Consider the following 21,377-nt stretch of genomic DNA (forward strand, 5'->3'; position numbering starts at 1 on the left):
ATTGATGAGCTACAGATCCAATCGTATAAGTCACGTTAGGTGACTCCGACTAGCATACTATTTTATATTGGTTTAACACCTAGCTTACACTTATTATTGCTGAGATATTATGGCATGGCATGCTTCTATTTTCACTACACTCATGCATCTGTTTTCGTACATATGTAGTATTATTTTCTAGAAACTATACGAGTTTTACAGTGAGGGGTTATTATTTTCAGAAAAGATAAATGTGTTTTCTAAAGCTTTGTTTGGCCCACTTACCCTTCTGTTTTTTGCCCCTCTAGGTTTTAGTAGCTAAGCTTCCGTATCGACGAGGATTATTGGCATACCTCGGTATAGGCGGCTACCGATGATGGTATAATCCTTATCTTACCTTACTGTACTTTACTTATGGTTTGTAATCACGTGTGAAATGGGTTCATTTCCGCTCACAGCGCACTCTTATATTTAGGCACATTTAGGATTAAATTTATTCATATTTTTCACATCACTACACTTTATGGCTTCGTCACCTTCCAGGTGTCAGCCAGCATAGCTCGATTCAGAGTCCTAATAGACATACTGGGTTGGGGTGTGTCAGCTTCTCCATCTTATGGCGGCACTGCGTGTGGATTTCGATGGCTCGCCGTACTCGTAGCTGCACTTGGTTGCCACAGTCACCACTAACTCTTCCCACTGACTCAAGTTCTGCTAGCCCTTCTTTAGCTACACCGTCTCTTGTTGGGTCCACGGCAATGGCTGGGGTTTCTTAACGGAGGTTGTAGGCAACGGCAGTGGTGGTGTAGACATTGTTGTAGGGATGATTAGGGCTAACAATTTGAAATTTAGTGTTAGGGTTTAGGGGGAATTAGGGTTTTTTGTTTGAAATTGGCATGGAGATTGTGGCTGTTTGGTTACAGATAAATTTGGTATGGGTGATGAATTTGTAGGGGGTGGGTCCCACTTATTTTATAAAAATATTAAATAAATTTATTATTTAATTATTTAATATTTTATTAATTTTTAATCCAGCTGGACTAGGAAGTGAAGCCCACCTTAAGCTACGTCAGCATTTAACAAAAGAATTAATAGAAAAACTGACAGAGGTCTGACATTGCAACAAATTCGTAAGATGAGGTATGACATTGTAATTTTTCAAACATAAGATATGAGATTATAGTTCGACCCTTAGTTGAGATAATTTTTTAAAATTTACCCTAAAAAGAATAACGCCGCTTCCGTTACATTTTAGTGCGCTGCAATTTTAATCAACGGTTTTCAACGAATGTTTTTGCAAGGAGTTTTTCTTTTTGAAAAATGAATGTCAGATTGTCTAAATATTATTTTTGAAAGCAAGTTTGATAACAACCATGAGACGGAGTTGGTTGGTCTTAAAAAATTATAGGGTAAATTACATAAAACTACCTCAACTATTTGGTAAGTTACAGTTTCATACCCCATCTTTAAAAAATATCAATGTCATACATCATCTTATGAATTTGTAACAATTTCATACATTCCATTAGTTTGTCTGTCAATTCTTCCGTTATATAGTGACGTGGCATGAGACGGGACCCACTCTTTATTAAAAAATTAAAAAAAATTAAATATAAAAAACTAAAAAATAAAATCATTTAATATTTTTTTTGCATGGGGGACCCACCCCTTATCCCCCTCACCTTTCTTCCACACTCTCATCTTCCCTCAACCCAAAACCAAAACCACCCCAAACCCAGATCTCACCTTCGCTAACATCTTCCAGCCACTCATCCCACTCCCCCACTCTTCTCTTCTCTCCCTTTTCTCTTCCTTCAGCCGAATGCATGGAACCAAAACATAAGGGCCACAAATTTGGCCAAAATTCAACAAAAGCCACTCTAACCCTCTAGAACCCACGGGTTCTCTCCAGCGTCCCCTCCATCCATCACCATTTTCAGTATTTTTATTCACTTCGTATCACCCTTTTCAATATTTTTATTCACTTTGTTCTTTTCGTCAAGTTTCAGAACTCTCTCTCTTTCTCTTCCTCTACTTTATCTCTTTGAAAAACCCAAACCAAAACCCAATCGAACCCGCTCTCTTTTGACCCCAGAACCCAAGCACAGCTGCCTTTCGTCCCCTAAGCCAAAACCCACAAACCCTTAAGCAAAGCTTGAAGCTTTCTCCGAAACAAACGAATTCAAAATTTAGGGTTAGGGTTTGGGTGAAATTGAGGTATTTTGTTTGAAATTGGTTACATGGATTAATTTGGGGAGGGTGATGGGTGTGTAGGAGGAGGGGGAGGGGTGTGTAGGTGGAGACGGAGGAAGAGAGGGCGGCGGGGGGTTCTAGTTTGGGCTTTGAAGGAAGGTTAGGGGGGACATAGGTAGATGGGGAAGAAAGGGTGAGGGTGATAAAGGGTGGGTCCCCATGCAAAAAAAAATTATTAAATGATTTTATTTTTTTAGTTTTTAATGTTTAATTAATTTTTTAATAGAAAGTGGGCTCCGTCTCAATCCACGTCACTATTTAACGGAAGAATTGACAGACAAAATGACGGAATATATGAAATTGTAACAAATTCATAAGATGAGGTATGACATTGACATTTTTTAAAGATGGAGTATGAAACTGTGACTGACCCAATAGTTGAGGTAGTTTTATGTAATTTACCCAAAATTATATTATTTTACATATTTGCATTATCATGTTATTTGAAGAAAATTGAGGTATTACCATAAAATAAATTGGTCATTTGGGGTGTAGCCCATCCTCTTATAAACCTTTACAAAGTTTCTCTTTTCACCAATGTGGGGCTCTTTTACCTTCACATTCTCACACACTCTCCCACGCTTGACGAATTTTCAAGCCCAACACATGGACAACACGAATTGGGTGAAGAAAGTTAAGGTTTCACCATAAAAGCAATTGACAATATGAGAGTAGCTCAACCTCTTATAAGCCCTTGCAATGTTTCTCTTCTCATTATTATCCTATAGAGTTTGAGAAGAATGTGACTAACGGCCATGTTAGTATCTTGCAAAGTTTAAGAAGAAGAAGACAGTTATTAACGACCGCATTAGTGTCGTGCCACTTCCACTCGAATGCTAAAGAGGGATCGAGTTGTTGAAATATCCCATATTGACCATATCTCTAAGAAAAAGAGAGTTTAAATGTCCTAACCTCACTCCAACTAATACCGAGGTCATATGTGACAAATGTTGAAATCCCACTTCGGCTAGAGAAAGAAAGAAAGAAGAATTTAAATATCCTAATCTCACTCCAACTAATACCGAGGCCTTTTGTGATAAAACCTCACACTTGACGAATTTTGCAGGTGGTAATTACCAAGTTGGGGACAATATCGGTGTTGTTGGTAGTGAGCTTTTGGCTCATCTCTCTAATAATTCTACATGGTATCAGAGTTAGGGAGCGGGCCCGTACTATATTGCCACGTGATGGGTGGGTTCCCTTGACTCTACGTGGTTGCCGATGTGTGGATCTTCCACATGTGATCCACTAATTAGGTCTCACGTAAGGAGGCGTGTTGAAATCCCATATCAGCTAGAGAAAGAAAGAAGAGGTTAAATATCCTAACCTCACTACAACTAATACCGAAACCTTTTGTGATAAAAACTCACATTTGACGGATTGTGCAGGTGGTAATTACCAAGTTGGGACAATATCGGTATTGTTGGTGATGAGTCCTTGGCCCATCTCTTTAACAATTTTATAATAAAACCCCACACCTGACAAATTATTCAAGTGACAATTACCAAAGTAGAGACAATATCGGTGTTGTTGGAAGTGGGCTTATGACCCGTCTCTCTAATAATTCTACAAGAGTAGCAAAACGTGAAGACAAAACTGCCTACTAATATGCATGTCTAGTTGAATGAGTTTTGTAAGTCTTGCTATACTCATTTCTCTTAGCGTTTGTATTGGCTTGGGAGTCGAGGAATTTCCCGGTAGTGGGTTTTGCCTCGTTAAATCCTACATATTATGTGCATATTTTATTTTATTTTTTTTTACTGCATATGTGTATGATAATTTGATATGTATTGTGAATGTGAAAAAAATTAAATTGAAAATTGATTTTGGATTTTTAAGTTGAAACCTATTCATCCCTCTAGATTAACCTAGTACCCATCCGGGAACTTTTACTTACAACACATATAGTAGAGTTTAATCCCCCTTGACTTAAGTATGGCATATTTTCTTACTAAAAATGAGTATTTAAGTTATTCTCATTTCCATCTTTTGGCTAGATATATTTTGACTACTGATGAATGTTTAAAGTGATTTAAGGATTCGTCTGATATTATTTAAGATGTTCTTTTAAGGGACGGTTGTAAATGGGGCCAGATATTACATTATCTCATGTTACTAATACATGCGGTCAGAAAAATATGTAACTCTCACCTAGTCACCTTACAATTCATAATCCAAAGTATATATGAAAAACGTCTTCCAATTTATATATGAAAAACTAGAGAAAGCCTAGTTGAGCTCCTTCACCTATATGCATTCACTTTCACATTCATGCCTTCCTGATTCATAACTTTTCAATTGTTTTGGAATCAGCAAGGAATTTTATATTTTCTTCATAATAAAAAAAAAACCAGGAAGAGATCCTATCCGAATCTCTCCTACCAAATCTTAAGGATCCGGAGATCCGAACTTTAAAATTTGATCGAACGGCTACAAACAAGAGATCTTTTTAAAATTATAATAATTATAGTCGTTTAATCAAATTTCAAAAGCCCAGATTTTATGATCACTAAAACTTGGTGGGAGAGATCCAGATGAGATCTCTTCCCAAAAAAACCCTCAATCAATACTAATTGCTTTTCGGGGAATCAATCATAACAAAGTTTCTCTCCATGGTTCAATTTAAACTTAAGCACGGGCTCTTCTTATCTGATCAATAAAGCACTTTTGGTCAAAAAAGCACCGGGTCTCTGCATGAGGAAGTATCTGATCATGGTCAACTTTTTGGGCTTGCACATTTCTTACAATTCGACTTCTCACTTCCAAGTTGCTTTATAAAAGTCTTCTCCTTGCGGTTCGCCCAAAAAAAAGAAGTCTTCTCCTTGCGTCTACTAGTGAACGCCCAGTTAAGAAAAGAGGACACTCTGGGAAGAGATGTAACCCGATTAGTTAAATTTTCTATCTTTGAACTGAATTTGCAGCACTACTTTTTTACATAGTTTTTAACGCACATTTCTACGCCGTCTATTTTTTAATATATTTTAACGATTCAAACAGTTTATTTTATACTTATTCTCTCAAATATCATATAAACTAAAAATTACTTAAATTTGAAATCATATGACCGTTGGATTCAATGTTTGTGCATCTTTACTTGACCTTTTTTTTCTTTTTTAACAAACAATATTATTATTTCAAAAAATAATAATATTATTATTATTATCTATACTAATGGAAAGAGATTGTAGAGAAGATGGAGATTTTGTAGGAAATGATTCCTTTAGAGAATTGATTCTATTTTTTTTTATTTTTTCGTCTGGTTTTTTATTTATTTGTGGACTAAGGTCTGTTGAGAGGACTGAAATTTGGACTTGGGCTTACGGAAGTTAAGGGAATGGGCTGACGGAGAAATATTTTTGTCAGGGGCACATGTTGGAATTAAAATAATTGGTGCCCTCTGGGCCTTTTATCCACGCCTGGTTCCTCTTAATTTTGTCCTTATTATTACTAGAAGGTGGTTTAACTATTTTTTTATTATAAAAAAATAATACTGAGGTACTCACTTGTGTACCATAACAAAATACGAAACAACCAAACTAGCATAAGCATGGTAGAGCATACTTTACGGGAACGCACACCGTCATGTGATGTGTTTATAAACTCGTCAATTACTATTTACGAATGACTTTAATTGTAACATTTATGTCATGATTGAAATGGTGATTGATGTTTTTGTTATCATCAAATGAAACCACATGCTGTCATAATGTTCAAATAATTTTTTTTTTTTTCCAATAAATATTGTCACAAATCGCTGTCCGGCTTGCTTTCAATATGAGTACCCACTTAACCGACAACCTTATCGATTAATTATAGCTTAATTTGTATCTGCATGCAAATAAAAGCCATTCATGGTCACCACTCGCCCATAAGGGGTAGGATATACTTTGTGTTAATGAATTTCGTTATTTTTCTTTAAAAAAATATTATAATTGGAATATTCTATTTTCTTAATAATTTTTTTAAAATACTTTAACAAAATTAGAGATTTGTAGCAATTAATATGTAAAGAATACATGGATGGCTTTTCATGAGGATTTTAGTTATTAAAATTGTTTATTAGTTCAGTAAATGATTAAATGGTTAAGCAAATGAACAATTACGATTATGATTTTTATTTTAATAGTGAAAATACATTAATTATAATTGAATGGACAAAATGTGCGCTTAATGGTGAACACAATTATTGTCTTATGAAACATTCACGTGAGTGAGATACTACGATAACGACACGTAAATTTATTAACGCGTTTTATGAATAAATTAAGATACATGCCACTATGTAATTGGCTTGAAATATTATCATAAGTAATTGTGATGGACAAAAACATGTTATTAGATTTAAGTGTCGTCACCGTAATATCCTACTCGCAAATCAAAGGCCTAGCCCAAAAACTCAACGTATAAAAACGTATATATAACAACAAAAAGAAATATTAAGAAAATCACCAAAATTTGATTAACCCGCCAATTACGCAGCATTGTCCTAACCTAATTTCAAGCGCTACAAAACTAACCCGAACTTCCTCGCATGCACACACACGCGCACAAAACGCCTTTCCTTTCCATAAAAAGTCCAAGCAAGTCAGTGTCTCGAAGAAAACTCACAGGGAGAAACCGAGAGCGAGAGCGACCCAATGGAGGAAGGGCTCGAAGGAGAGGAGTACTTGTTCAAGGTGGTGCTAATAGGCGACTCGGCGGTGGGCAAGTCCAACCTCCTCTCGCGGTTCGCCCGCAACGAGTTCGACCCCAACAACAAGGCCACAATCGGGGTCGAGTTTCTGACCCAAGAATTGGAAATCGACGGAAAAATGATCAAAGCACAGATCTGGGACACCGCCGGCCAAGAGCGCTTCAGGGCCGTCACCTCTGCTTACTACAGAGGCGCTGTTGGCGCCCTGATTGTCTACGATATCAGTAGGAAGAACACCTTCGAGAGCGTCAAGCGATGGCTCGATGAGCTTACCAGTAAGTTTTTGCATGACACTTTTGTTAAAGATTGGTTTTTTCTGTTTGGTTGGTGAGAATATGCGGGAAAATGAAGATTTTTTGTGGGTTTTGGATGATATCAAGTTTTGGTTAGCAGAGGGTAATTGTTTTAGCTGTATTTGTCTTTACCAGTAAGTTTTTGCCTACCCCTTTTGTTGAGATTGATTTTTCTGTTTGGTTTGTGAGAAAATGTAGGAACAATGAAGAGATTATTTGGTTAATGAAATTAGGGGTGGTTCGGTATGAGATTTCAAACCAAAAATAGAATCTTAAATCCCAAACCAAAAATTTTCGGAACGGGAATTTGAAGATCAATTCCAAATCAAAATTTCGGTATTCCTAATTTTCGGGATTCCCGAAATATTTTTGGTATTCCAGTATGGTTTGGTATTCCTAAATTTCATATAAATTGAAATAGCAATCATTCATACCAAGTTAATTTAACATGCAATCCAAATAAAATAAGTAACAAAATCCAAAAGCAAAAAAAATAAATTACAAACCTAATATGTTCGAAAACTTACCATACAATTTTTTGATTTCGTATTGAAGAAAAGGACATATTTGTGGGAGGTATGGACCGGCAAATGTGGCGATAAATGGTTATGGTTACTGCTTATAGACCAGAACAATTATATTGCTAATAGTAGTTAGCAACCATTCGAATGTATTATATATATATATATATATATATATAGGCAAAAGTGACGATAAATGTTTATGGTCCCTACTTGTAGACCACACCAATTGTAGTGCTACTAGTAGTTAGCAATCGTTTGAATGTATTTTATATATATAATGGAAATCTTCAAGGGAAGGGATATCCATTTTTTTTATAAAAATGGGAATTAGTTATAGGGTTCAAACTACATCGAACATTAACGATGTGAACCATCTATTTTTTAAGTTGTACCTCAAAGATCATTCTTACAAAATATTAGCTAAATCGGAAATGTTTAAGATATTTGATTGGGTTCAAAGAAATTAACAAATACTTTGTTATATAATAAATAATGAAATTTTATCTTGATAATTAAATAGGCAAATGGTTTCGGATTGAATTGAATTTTTGCAATGATGATCTATGAATTGAGACTTACAAAATAAATTGTTTGAATCGTTGAAATTCGATGTGGATTGAGCCCCTCACCTAATCTCTATTTTTTGAAAAAAAATGTGGATCTCTTTGCATAAAAGGCATGTATATATAATTATATATATAAATATATAATACTTTTTCGGTTCGGTAAGAGATTACTGAAAAATTGTGTAGATAATACCGAATTCCCGTATCGAAATTTTGGGATCGGTTCGGTATTTCATCCCAAATTTCAGGAATTTTGGTTTGGAATCGGGATTTTTTGGGTTTGGTTCAGGATTTTTGAGAATTTTTTCCAGCCTTAAATGAAATATTGGATGCTTTATTTGGTTTATTATATTTCCACTCAATTTTTTGCTCAATTGGTCTGGTTCTGATTATACATTGTGCGAGTAAAGAACTGGCAATTTTACTATTTCTTTTTGTATAGTTGGGAATAAAAAGCTTCTAATTGCTTGGGAACACGTTCTTCCCTGAAAATGGTGTCGTAATGAAAGTTTGGTTGCAACTTGAAACAACTTTGTGCAGAAATGAGAAACCCCAAATGAAATGCTACTGCTTTTGTGGCTGATATGCAGTGCCAGTGCCAGTGTGAATAGGGAAGGTGTTGTATATAAATGTGGTCTTCTTAGGGAGCAGAACTTGGATATAATTGCTGCTGAACATTTTCGAGGTTAGGTCAAGCATTTAAGTTGTAATTCAAGGAGTTATGATTTGTGGATTGCTTAACGTGGGAGTTTGCTTATTCATATTGAAAGGCAACTACTTCCCAAGTTATTCAACATTTTTTCATTAATGTTAGAACTTTATACCTGCCTTAGAACCTGGTCCCAACTTGAGCCACAAGTGTGGCTTGGATTGCACCGGTTGCAGGCTAATGTTTTCGGCTTGTTGAAGCCAGGTTGGTTCTGATATAGTTTTGCTTATGTTTCTAAATTCCTCAAATTGTGCAATGTACTTGACATGATTTAGTGAAAGCGTAAGAAATTGATTGTGAATGCTTATTATATTCTGTTCAGCAGCCTAAGTTTCTTACAGAAATATCCCGTCTAACAAATACGAACCGTAGTATTTTTGTGTGTTTGCAAATAGATGCAACTTAGAGTAATTCAGTGGCTAATACTTTGGATTCATTAAGATGCTTATAGAACTTGTTGGTTTTACCCCTTAATTAGTTTGCAGGTTTTGTTTTAACTTTCTGATCATTTTGACATTCATATTCATATTTCTAATTTATCGAGGGTCAGACAGTTAACGCTTAATGGAATGATTACGCAGCTCATTGTGAAACAACAGTAGCAAGGATGCTGGTAGGAAACAAGTGTGACTTGGAGGATCTTAGGGCTGTGAGCTTGGAAGAAGGCAAAAACCTTGCTGAGGAACAAGGGCTATTCTTCATGGAGACTTCTGCACTGAATTCCACCAACGTTCAAACGGCTTTTGAGATAGTTATCCGGGAGATTTACAACAATGTCAGCCGCAAAGTCCTAAATTCTGATTCCTACAAGGCCGAGTTGTCTGTGAACCGAGTAAGCCTGGTGAAAAACGGGGCAGACTCGAAAAGCCGGATGAATCTCTCTTGTTGCGGTGGATGATCCCTATTCCTTGGGTTTTACGTTTACATTCAGAGTGTTCCTTCACCCCCAGCAGTCATTCATAAACCTTTAATTGGGGATTAGATATATCAACAAAACTATTTTCATAGTTTTCTAAAATTTCAAGTTCTTATTACAGTATTGTGTTGGGAATCCTGGGAACAGTTTGAATTCTTTGGAGGTTTTATTTTCCGCTTTGGTTGGGTTTTATTATTAATTATTTGGAAATTAAACTTTTTTAGTTGCAAACAAGAGTGAAAAATAGAAAAATCATTATCGGGGGAGAGAGAATTCAAACTCGAGATATCTGGTGCATAGGTAAATGTTCTTAAGCAGCTAAATTACAAACCCTTACAAATTTTTTTTGGACAAACAAACCCTTGCAATTGATCAATGATTTTTTGGTATAAGAAAAAAAGGTACACAAGGATACATTAACTATATATCTATCAAAATAAATTTATCTGTACAGTAAATTAAAAATTATTCGGGAGAACATTTCCCATTCCAAGAAGACCTATTTTGTTAACTCAAATCACTTTTAAGAGCCACAAAAATGAAAAAATGGCCTGCAACTACAACTACTAACATGAAACAACTGCTGATTGCGCCGCATAAATTACGGAGATGTGAGTTCTCTAAGGCTTCCTCAAGGCGGATGCTGCACCCATGACAACAGCCAAGACAATGCCAAGACCGGCTCCGAGGGAAGCACCCACAGCTGCAGAAGTAAGAGAATTTGACTTGGCTTGAGAATCACGTCCCATGGCGATTGTACGCTCTCTTTCCACTTCCACCAACAGCCTATCTCTTGCAAGTTCCTTCAAATCGAAAATCATTTAGTAGACGTGAATAATTTTGGTAGATAAAATGGTATTTATACCACTAGCACCCCCGTCCACAAGCATATATGACAGTGAAACAGTAAGCAACAAATCTCGAGAGCAGAAAAACCCTATTGCAACATAAGATCTATGAAACATTTGTTCACCTGCAATGCAGCTTCCTCGTGGCTCCGCAGTACATGATGGACTACTTGACGAAGAGAGTTGACACCCTCAACTGGGAGAATAATTTCTTTCTTCTGGAAAGGCCGCTTCACAAAATTGATGGGAGCAAAAAATAAGCTTTGAGCACCCATCCTTCCATCAGCATCTCCGGTGGTTGCACCCCATGACAAATTAGTGCTTGCAGCACTTGGCGTGACATATGGACAGGAATTGATAACGCCAGTGGTCCTTGGAGATGCTTGGTATGACTGGACAACAGCATCAATTGCTGCCTTCTGCTGATGAGCACTGACAGAAAATTTGTTTGTTACGGCAAGGACCCAAGGAATTCCCAAAGATTTTGCCTCATCCAGCAGAAGTGTAAGGGCTGGCTTTTGTTGCGATCCATTTGAGTGATTTAAGTGTGGTATTCTATGAGACAGGTTATGAACAAGAACAATCAAGTCGGTCTTCCGATTAAGATCACGAATTCCTGTCCATAGTTCATCTCTGAAACGAGTAGCCTCCAAATTCAGCTCCTGCAACACAAATTCGAGAAATATGACAATAAATCATGAGAAAGTATAAAATAATCCATGCCAATAGGGACATTCTTTACCATGGAAGGAGGAAATACCTGCAAATTTACCCCTGCTGAATCACAGAAGCATAAACCAAGAGAAACACCTTCTTGGGCGTCAGTTTCTGGAAGCAGATTCTCAATATTTGTAATATGGGTAATTCTGCCTTGGGATAGTATTGCCTTAAAAAGGGAAGTCTTTCCGGCTCCCTACATGGGCAATAAATCATGTGAGTAACTACACGAACTAAAATATATAAGACAAGTTTTTATTACCAAGAATTCAAGCATCAATACCTCAAGACCAAGTAACCGCACCCTACGAGTTCTCACATGCACCTCTTTAGAAACTGTGGTGAAGTCACTGGTACAAAATATGAAAAATTCACTTAACCCTTCAGGACGCATGGACTTTTCCTCATGAAATGGTCCTGAAGTGTGCTCCCTACTAAGATTAGCCGTGTTGGAATCAATAGCAGAAAACACATGCATCACTGAATCTGCTTCCATCTGATGCTTTGGCGGCTGTTTCAATGGGGCTCCAATTAAGACTCGCATTTTTTGTAGTTCCAGATTTTCTCCACAATTTGAGGAATAAGCTGGGGTTGAAGGAAACGATTCTACTGTTGTTGAACACCTAATTGAAGATACAGTGTTACGTAAATAAAATAATTGACTGCAGATAGAGTAGAATCATTGAAGATACAGTTGCACAGAACAGTACCAGTTACCATTCACTTGGGCATGCACAAGTGTACAAAGATGCAATCCATAACCAGTGATATCAACTTTTAAGGGATCTCCGTTCTTCTCACCAAGTATGCCATTCCATCCAAGAGGAGCAACTGAAGTAGCTGTCCGAATAACTGGAGACTCAACAATATGCCCAAGCTCCACAGTTCCTGCAACTGCAAGACCAAGCCACTGCTGTAGATGTGGAAACTGCTGTAGTTGTTCTATGGCTGAAAAAGGTGACGTATCATCTTTCATGCACAGGTCATAGATTCTGCAGAGGCAACAAGGTCCCGTCAAGTAAGAAATGGAAGAAAAGTTACAAGAAGGTCCAAATGAAGACATGAGATTGCATTTTCCAACTACATACCGAATTCCAGGTACAAGGTGCAAGAAATTCAAATTAGATGCCCTAACTAGATTACACTGGACCTTGTCTCATTCCTGAATATAGATTTAGATCATCTGTTGTATTCATATGTTAAATGCTTGGTCACTGACATAGGTCCAAATGTGATTTGATATTTGTAAAGATTATTTGTAAGGAAAACAGGATGAAAAGAAAGCAACAAATAAGATCAACCAAAAGGCAAACATAGTCCTTCAAACCAGTGTCCCACCACCAATTTGGGAAGAAAGGATATTGCAGCAGGTCAACAAATAATCGGATTAACAAGAGATATATTTTTGTAAGGTAGAATCGTTATTACCTCTGGAAGCGAAACCTATATGACTTCATTGAATGTGATTGAAATCGTTCCCTCAGCTCCGCAATCACAGACCTGACCTGAAAATGTCTTTGCCAGAAGAAAGCAAATGAAATGAGATATTCCAGACACAATGACAACTAATAACTACGTGTAAACAAGAAAAAATGTCAACAAAAACCCTTAACCAGCAGAACTAATATAATCCAAAAGAAAAAAAATAAAGAAATAACTGATGGTCAAGCAAAGGAAGTGCCTACCGATGTCAACTTTGAGTACTCTGCATCTGATAGTGACTTCACTGACGAATTGTCCAAGAGATAAAGCTGGCACAACATAAAAGAATTTCAGACGAGTTCAGTTGACAACTGTAAACCAAGTTAACAATTAGCATTTTGAGGCATACAAAAGCACCAAGATAAAATCACAATGTCATCAGCAAAGAGAGCAAATAATGCCTTCATGCCGTCAAAAAAAAAAATTTAAACAAAGCACAACAAAAATCACTTTGAAGTACAAAGCAAGAAGGCATCAAATATGTTTCCTAACAGGTAAACCGAGACGGTATTTGCTAAAAATGTTTTATCCAAGCATATAGGTTGGGTAACGGCATAGAAGACAACATCTTGTTGACTAAATCAAGAATGCGTAGCTACTGAGGACTGGCAATTAAGTACTTTAGCTTACAGCTCATTGCAGACAAACGCAAAATGTACAAAATACCATAAGCAACATAACAATTGCAACGCCAATCTAAGATTATAGAGATCTCAGGGGGTAGAAGACAGAACAACAAAGATACTGATAGCAACAAACCATCACACATTCAATAATTTGGACTACTTTACAAGCCCACATGCATGCACCTAAGCTTGAAGAAGATTATACAAGGGCTTCCAGTTTGTAATATAATACCTCCCCAAATGGTACATATGAAGGTAAATAAGGGACTCTGCGCCATGTGCGGCTATCCCCATTTTTTGTGGAGCTTTTTTTAGCTGACTTCCCACTTGGTGCTACACCCAGTGGCTCTTTATCAGTTTCTGAGATAGGCTTAAGAGATATACCATCAGAACCTTCTTGTATTTCAAGAGACTGTGGTTCTACCATGTCATCATCTACTACAGTTGTTGCAACAGAATCTGATTGAGAAGATGTCTCCACAGAACCAACGTTCTTTCCTCTGTATTTGTTAAATTGTCTTCTTATGCCTTCTAAGGGAACAAGCTTCGAAAGTCTCCACATAGAAGTCTGCACAGGTCCCAAACCCAGAACCAACTGTTCGCCACCATTCTCTTTGCGTTGTCCTACTACTTCCTCACTTTTTAACATGGATATCCTGGTAGTTCCGGTTTCAGCAGGCACTGAAGGAGATTGTGCGTTATAATGATGAAAATAAGCAGGAGACAGGATGCGAGGCACCAGATCTTCGGGAATGCAGTAACTCTTGAAGTAATGCTGCCATCCCTCTCTACTAACATAACTACAAGAAAATAGATGATAAAAAACAGAGATTTAGTTACGCTGGAATAAGAGAATAGAGACATGAATAATCTTTGCTAACTATGAAATACCAGAAAAAGACAGTTGAAAAAGGGCAAGAAACCTACTCTCTTAAAGCTGCATTCCCAACAGGGGGCTGGGAAAATGTGATGCATTTGACTTTAACATTTCCATTATCCTTTAATGAAGAAGAAGAAGAAGCGACCACCCTCAAAATAGCAAGGGTAGCTAATACTGCTACCTACATCATCCAAAGAGCGAAGATAGTATGAGCTCAAACCAATAACAAGCAAAGTGATCACTAACAAGTAAACTGTCTAGCAAAACAGCTAATGGACATACTGCTCCACCAAGTGAGTGACCACATAACACAAGGTTCCGTTTTTTATTTTGAGCAAGCCTGTACAACTCCAACGCAGGTATCCCTTTAGCACGAGCCAAGAACCCCTAAAGGTAACATTTTGAAAAGATAGCATGTTAGAAAATCATATTGGCGCATTACAAAAGAGCACGTGATTTCGTGCGTGGGACTACAATCATACCCGATGTGCGGCAGGTTTAGCTTTATTTGCTTTTGATTCAAGAGGATTCCACAAATTTTCTCCATTTCCCTTTCCTTTTTCAGGTGGATTACATTTAGTAGTTTCAGTCCCATTAGTATCCTCCACTACATCCTCATGAAATATAGCACCTTGAAATATGTTTGCATCCGCCATCACATCCCTTCGCAAAATAACAAACAAACAAATAAACAATAAATATCGACGCAACGAATAGAATTCTGGATGAATTAATCGAATTCAAATGGTTCTTACTTGTACTGCTTGGTTCCAATGAAAGAAGCAAACAATGTATCACCGGATTCCGCCAACAAATAACTGCATACACCCAAACGCAAAACAGCTAAAACAATCGACCCCAAGAAGCAAACTTTCAAATCAAACAATCCTCGCAACGAAAAAAATCAAACACCTGTGAGGAACGTGATCCGAAGAAGGTTGAACACGCTCGAGAGAAACAATTTGTCCTCCGAAGTCGGACTTAAACTTATTCACAGCCCAAACCAAGTCCGAAGCAGGTCTCTATCCGAAGCATTTCATCACAACATTAAGATTGCACACAAGGTGTTTGAATCTATGATCAAATGCGAGAGAGAGAGAGAGAGAGAGATTGAAAGATTTTCACATTTTTTACTGACCTTGTAAACGCACTCGGAGAGAACCATGCAGCTGAGGATGTCCTGGAGGTCGGAGACGGAGTCGGCCTTGACGGCGGCACAGAGATCGTGGAGCTGCTTGCGGCGGCGCTCGTACTCCTGGTGGATCCTGCGGCGGCGCTCGCGGTCGCCCTCCTTGCCGAGCCAGGGCCACTTCATCCTCCACTGCAGAGGGCCCCAGGAGACCTTGAGGAGCTTGGCTCGCTGCTCCTTGATCCATGCCTCCACTTTGCTTTGTATCGACTCCATTGGCGATTTGCTAATTTGTTCGTTCGGGATAAACGCCGACGAAGATCACGAAGCGCGGCGACAGGGATTGTTCCTGTTCGCCTGTCTGAGTTTTATTTTTTAATTTTTTTAATTTAATTTTAATTACCAAAATTAGAGATTGAGAAAAAAGAGAGAGAATCGTGTGCGGGTTGTGAAGGCATATGCCAGGGAATCGGATACATCGAATTGGTAACTTGGCATCATTGCTTTGCTCGTTATAAATATCTCCTCATTCTTATTAATGCGAATCCAACTAAAAACATTTTTCAACTAAATGAAAGGCTGAATATTGTCGTACCAATTAATCACGAACAAGCTTTTACATACTCAATTTTGAGTCATCAAACCACCAAAATTTTATTTTAAATAGTTAAATCTAGAAAAACACATATTCGACAGATTTTGTAGTAGTCAAATGAATAGTCACTCTTTAATTTACAGATCAACTATTCGTCTGTTGAATATTAAAAAAAAATAACAGTGGATCCTTGAACAAGGAGAAAAGAAAGAGAATGTTGTTTCAGAAAATGAGTGGATTGAATTTGGATTGTTAATAATAGAGTATTCAGAACTTGTTAAATTACAATGTCCGTTTGGAGATTAAAAAGTGAAACTGAGTAACTAAAGGGAACTGTTATTAACAATTTAATAATCTCAATCTACACACCTCACAAATATATTTTTCTTTCTAATTATAAAAAATTTGAAGTGCACAATGAGATTTTTGAAATGCCGACAACAATTCCCAACTAAAACTATTCACGTTTACCAAAAATTTAACCATTGACATATAACTTTCATAAAAGAGTTTGTTTTATTATTTAAACATAGAAGTGTGTTCTTTTGGAAGAAAAATGACTTTACATACCTAAGTTTGACGCACTTGTTCATTGTTTCATTCTTTCCAACAAAAGAACTTCTACTTTAATAGTTTAAAATGGGCCTGCAGGTTTATTCCATATTAAACTGGGCACGGATAAACAGGTCTGTCTTTTGGGCCTACAATTCACCATCTCATTCTCCTTTTGGGCCTAAAATTCACCATCTCATTTTCCTTTGGATCTCATTTTGGACCTCGAAAGTACACGATCAAAACATTTAACGATAGTATCAATATCGCAGATGCTTTACGGCAATAACAAAAAGCAAGCATGCTTATGCACTCGGGTGAATGTTTGATCACCACCGATCACCCTCCAATCACTCTTTTCTCAAACAACTAACAATTTAACTCACTGACGCTATTGTTTGTAATAAACAAATAAAAATAAAACACTAAAATATCAATATTGATGTATTAACAAATACTTTCAGTGAGAATGACGCTTTATTGGTTTTTTTCTCCACTTTTAAGGAAATCTTAAGTTCGACTCTTGTTGATAACGAATTCGATACCAAATTCTTATAGCATATCCATTCTGTGACTTAGCACAATTCCTTCGCTGTAAATATATCGTTGTAAACTTATTAAAGTGTTATTCAACTTGTGAAGTATATTGGACCAGCTAATACATAGACATGATATTAGGTGGATTTAATCAACCAAGTTTGTAATAATAGTAATTTACACCTCTTACGCATTGCTCGAAATGTCAGGTGCGAGTGTTCTCCAGCCCACTCCAATTTTAGCGATTGCATCCGTTTAAAATAAACCCAATAGTTTCTCTAATTGAAAGTGATTGCATATCACATATTTGAATTATGCCAGTTAACTAGGACAATGTATCTGCTCTCTTACACTCAAGTTCGTATCCTCATCCACATAAACGCTTTGTATGTCTTTGTATGGGTTCTCTTTGCCAGCCGTGAAGTTAAGGGCCAAGGTTGTTTGTACATAGGAAAGATGTGCCAAAATGCATGCGCTAGCTTGTGGCATAGGTTGAAAGATATGTATGCACTCTATACCATTTAGTGGCACTAGCACACCTACAAGTCCTATTCTCAGAAAGCCCCACTAAACAATTTGTGAAGGGACCATTGTAACCAAAAGAGATTTTCACAAACCTCATCTTAAAGAGATTTTCACGATTGCTCAGTTTGAAGAGAATCTACCTTACAGTTAGAGAATATATTATGCGACGAAAGATATTTTTTTCAATGATTTACGGCCTGTGATAAATACAATTCTAAATAATAAACATAATAATAACACTTTATCTTAACAAAAACATAACTCACTCCGCTAATTACACACAACAATCATATACTCGATGACACATAAAATTTTCTCGTCCGCTCAAGTAATATCATTTAACTCGTTTCAATAGTTGTTTAGTTTTTGTCTTTATTTTAATTTTTAATTTTTCTATTTATAATCAGCAATGCGTCACTATGACATGGCCAAGCAGAATTGACCCCTTTTCCATAATTGCTAGATTTGAATATTAGGTGGTCGGCAGTCCAGGAGAAATTTTTCCAAGTGCTGGTGTTCCCTCAGCCATTAGCATTTAGTTTTATTTATTTATTGAAATATAAAATTAGGGGAGTGAGGTGGGATGTGGCGTACTTCGGTTGGGTAATTCGCTTATATATATTGACTTGGATTCCATGATTATTGACCTTTAGATAATAAAATCTTGTGTAATCGAATTTTATATAATAATTTCGGCAAAAGAATTTTATATAATCTTTTGCATGCTGATAATAATATAATTAAATTAGTTGTCAAATGATTTTTTTTTTAACAAACGATATTATCTACACTAAGGAGGAGGGTGAACTTAGTCTCACAATGGGCTAGCAATAATGTGATTTAAATCAATTGTTCATTAAATATTATTTTCTCTATTCTTATTGTAAATTCTATAGAAACCAATATTATTATGTTAATTCAGCTGCTTTAATTGGTTTATGAGGGGCTTCTTCTAGCATGATCTAAGTTTATTCATTTACTTCAAATATTTTTTGTCAATTTACGTATATAAATACATTTAAAACGTGTAAGTCGTGCGTAACACTCCGTAGATCTAAGATTATTCATTTACTTCAAATATTTTTTTGTCAATTTACGTATATAAATATATTTAAAACGTGTAAGTCGTGCGTAACACTCCGTAATTCAAAAAATATATCCTGCACGCGCGTGCATGAAGGCTAGTACTAATTTACACAAAGCTAGCTGAGGAAGAGTTTGAACCCTAGCAACCTCACATTATGACCATTAGGTCATTAGAAATGTATGTAAACCCTAGCATTCTCACATTACGACCATGTAATGTGTAAACATTTCATCCAACATGTGATAATTGGTTATGTTCTTTTTTTCACTTCTCACGCGAATGTCTAGCTACTTCTAGTTATCTTTATTTATCGATCATTTTCTTTAACCGATTGACTAAAGAAAATAAGTATTATTAGTTCGTTTGAAAAAACATATACCTTAGCATATCCTCACATTGTGACTCTGGTATGTAGACTTTCGGGTCGAACGTGTGGTAATTGGCCCTGTTCCTTTCTCGCTCGTCAAGCGATTGCCTCGTTCTGATTATTTATGTGTGACACATTTACCGTTCACTTTCAGATTCAATTGACCCTTTTCGTTTGCTAAATGTCGTTATCTTATTTCTTCAAAAGAGTAAAGCTAGTACGAGCCACAAAAATTGAAAATATAGGAAAAATCTAAACCTAAAGATCACCACGTATTAATATAACAGTATAAACTAAATCGAGCAGCATCTCTCTACTCACAAACTACCGATTTTAATTAATGTTCTGTTCTCATATTTATCCAGAAAAAAATACAGATAAGAAGCAGATTTCAATCAAAGTGGGATTCATAATATCATGGAATATAATAACAAATATTCTTCCACCTAAATAAGTGCGAAAGGCCTGAAACCTCCGTCTCTTCTTCGATCGATACAATCAACCTCAATGATTTCAATCACGTTAATATTAAGCACGAGAAGAGTAAAAAGAGTAAAAAAATAAAACTAAGCTTACCAAATTTAGAAATTCAGCGAGAGCTCCACCAACCGTTGCGAGAGCTCTACCAACCGAAAACAAAACGGAAAACAAGCCCATGTTTCCTCCACACCTAGGCCTCAAAGCCCCACAGGTGGTATTGGTAGTGGAGTTAGTGGTGGCATTAGCTACCAAGTTCAAGAGGCCATAGGACCTGAGATTGGCGGGGGCAAAGTCATGCTTTTCAGGGAAACCAGTGGTGGTGTTGACTCCGGGGCCCACCTGCCAGACCTGGTTGACGGACTCCTTGTTTTCTGGGACCTTGACGGTGGCGAAGATCATGTAGGTGCTGTTGGAGAACTCGGCGCTGATGTCCCAGACGTCGAACGAGAGATTTCCTGGAATGATGGAGCTGTAGGAGCTGATGTTGTAGGTTTTGACGACCGGGGTGCCGTCGGTCGTTAGGTGGGCCAGTAGGGCCTGAGACCCGGCCATTTTTTCGGCTGTGGGGTTGATGGCCCAAGCGACCCAGCCGCCGGTCTTGGCGGGGGCGGCGACGAAGGCAATGGAGAGGGAGGAGTTGGAGCGGTTGTACGTCCAGTGGAGGTAGGAGTTGAGGGCGGGGAGGTCGTTGCAGTTGGAGTAGACCTTGTTGTTTTTGAATGTCGGTGAGGTGCAGGTGGCTGCTTGTGCGGCGGGTGAGATTAGCAGAGCCAATAGGAGGGAAATGCATGAGATTTGGAGGAGGAGAGAGAGAGGGAGAGAGGAAGCCATTGAAGGAGTGCGGCGAGATAAGAACTCTGTGGAAAGAAAGAAAAAGGGGGCCAGAGAGAGAGAGAGAGAGAGAGAGTGTTCTATGCCGAATACAAAGCTTGTGGGGCTTTATATAGGGCTGGGCACGGGCCGGGCCCAATTTTGAAGGGACCGGACCGGACCTAAGTTCAAAGGGAACGGGGCGGACCGGACCGGGGATTACATTTTTTAATATAAGAACCGGACCTTACCCGGCCCGGTTGAAACGGGCCGGTTCGGGCCGGGTCCACGGGTCCCTTTTTTCTTTTTTTTTTTCTTTTTTTTTGCTGTTTGAAAGAAAAAAAAAATTGTACAGAACTACAGATTCACCAACACCAGGTGGTAAAGTCAGGTGGTAAAGTCAGATCACGATCACGATCAGTAAGATATCCAACTTTAAGATATGGTAAAGGAAGCTGTGAAGATTAGAAATTATCATGTCAGCAAACCAAAAATATAATCTCTCAACCAACGAGATTAAGCAGACATCAAGGTATGACCACTGAAAGAATTAGGAAAATTAAGTCTCTCTCACTGAAGGGATATCCTTTTCTCCATATAAATATCAAATCAAATTGGTTGAGAAAGAAAACTATGGGAACCTTACATTGTAATTTGGTTTCAAAGCATGAGCAGCTGCAATGTAGATAGCCGATTGACTATACAACTCATTAGGTGAAACTTCTTTGGGGTGTCCAGATCCCCCAGTTCTTAGTGTGTCCTCAGTAGGCCTGGCAATTTCTGACACGACCCGATAACCCGACACGACA

At 37.5% G+C, this 21,377-nt stretch overlaps 3 protein-coding genes across 3 annotated transcripts; 1 reads left to right on the forward strand and 2 right to left on the reverse strand.

Moving 5' to 3' along the window:
* Positions 1–6,758: 6,758 nt before the first annotated feature.
* On the forward strand, positions 6,759–10,053 carry LOC103949601 (ras-related protein RABA5b). Its single transcript, XM_009360714.3, has 2 exons — positions 6,759–7,200; positions 9,599–10,053. The coding sequence occupies exons 1-2, from the start codon at positions 6,870–6,872 to the stop codon at positions 9,913–9,915; spliced, it is 648 nt and encodes a 215-aa protein (XP_009358989.2). The 5' UTR covers positions 6,759–6,869; the 3' UTR covers positions 9,916–10,053.
* Positions 10,054–10,301: 248 nt separating this feature from the next.
* On the reverse strand, positions 10,302–16,127 carry LOC103949602. The gene is made up of 14 exons (XM_009360715.3): positions 15,625–16,127; positions 15,399–15,508; positions 15,242–15,304; positions 14,969–15,149; positions 14,769–14,873; positions 14,534–14,667; positions 13,839–14,406; positions 13,184–13,249; positions 12,927–13,003; positions 12,209–12,490; positions 11,782–12,121; positions 11,542–11,694; positions 10,907–11,443; positions 10,302–10,736 (listed from the first exon to the last, which is right to left on the reverse strand). The coding sequence occupies exons 1-14, from the start codon at positions 15,889–15,891 to the stop codon at positions 10,554–10,556; spliced, it is 3,066 nt and encodes a 1,021-aa protein (XP_009358990.2). The 5' UTR covers positions 15,892–16,127; the 3' UTR covers positions 10,302–10,553.
* Positions 16,128–19,667: 3,540 nt separating this feature from the next.
* LOC125480832 (auxin-induced in root cultures protein 12-like) lies at positions 19,668–20,669 on the reverse strand. The gene has a single exon (XM_048592030.1). It carries the CDS (start codon positions 20,587–20,589, stop codon positions 19,807–19,809), a length of 783 nt encoding a protein of 260 aa, XP_048447987.1. The 5' UTR covers positions 20,590–20,669; the 3' UTR covers positions 19,668–19,806.
* Positions 20,670–21,377: the final 708 nt, after the last annotated feature.

This window comes from the organism of the source record quoted next, unplaced genomic scaffold (genome assembly GCF_019419815.1).
Source record: "Pyrus x bretschneideri cultivar Hongxiangsu unplaced genomic scaffold, Pyrus_bretschneideri_v1 Contig10, whole genome shotgun sequence".
Classification (NCBI taxonomy): Eukaryota; Viridiplantae; Streptophyta; class Magnoliopsida; order Rosales; family Rosaceae; genus Pyrus; species Pyrus x bretschneideri.

Coding starts and splice junctions, on each gene's coding strand:
- LOC103949601 (XM_009360714.3), top strand. CDS start 6,870: ATGGAGGAAGGGCTCGAAGGAGAGGAGTACTTGTTCAAGGTGGTGCTA. Junction 7,201..9,598: donor ATGGCTCGATGAGCTTACCA/GTAAGTTTTTGC, acceptor ATGATTACGCAG/CTCATTGTGAAACAACAGTA.
- LOC125480832 (XM_048592030.1), bottom strand. CDS start 20,589: ATGGCTTCCTCTCTCCCTCTCTCTCTCCTCCTCCAAATCTCATGCATT.
- LOC103949602 (XM_009360715.3), bottom strand. CDS start 15,891: ATGGAGTCGATACAAAGCAAAGTGGAGGCATGGATCAAGGAGCAGCGA. Junction 14,668..14,768: donor GTCACTCACTTGGTGGAGCA/GTATGTCCATTA, acceptor TGGATGATGTAG/GTAGCAGTATTAGCTACCCT. Junction 11,444..11,541: donor CAGCAGGGGTAAATTTGCAG/GTATTTCCTCCT, acceptor TTTGTGTTGCAG/GAGCTGAATTTGGAGGCTAC.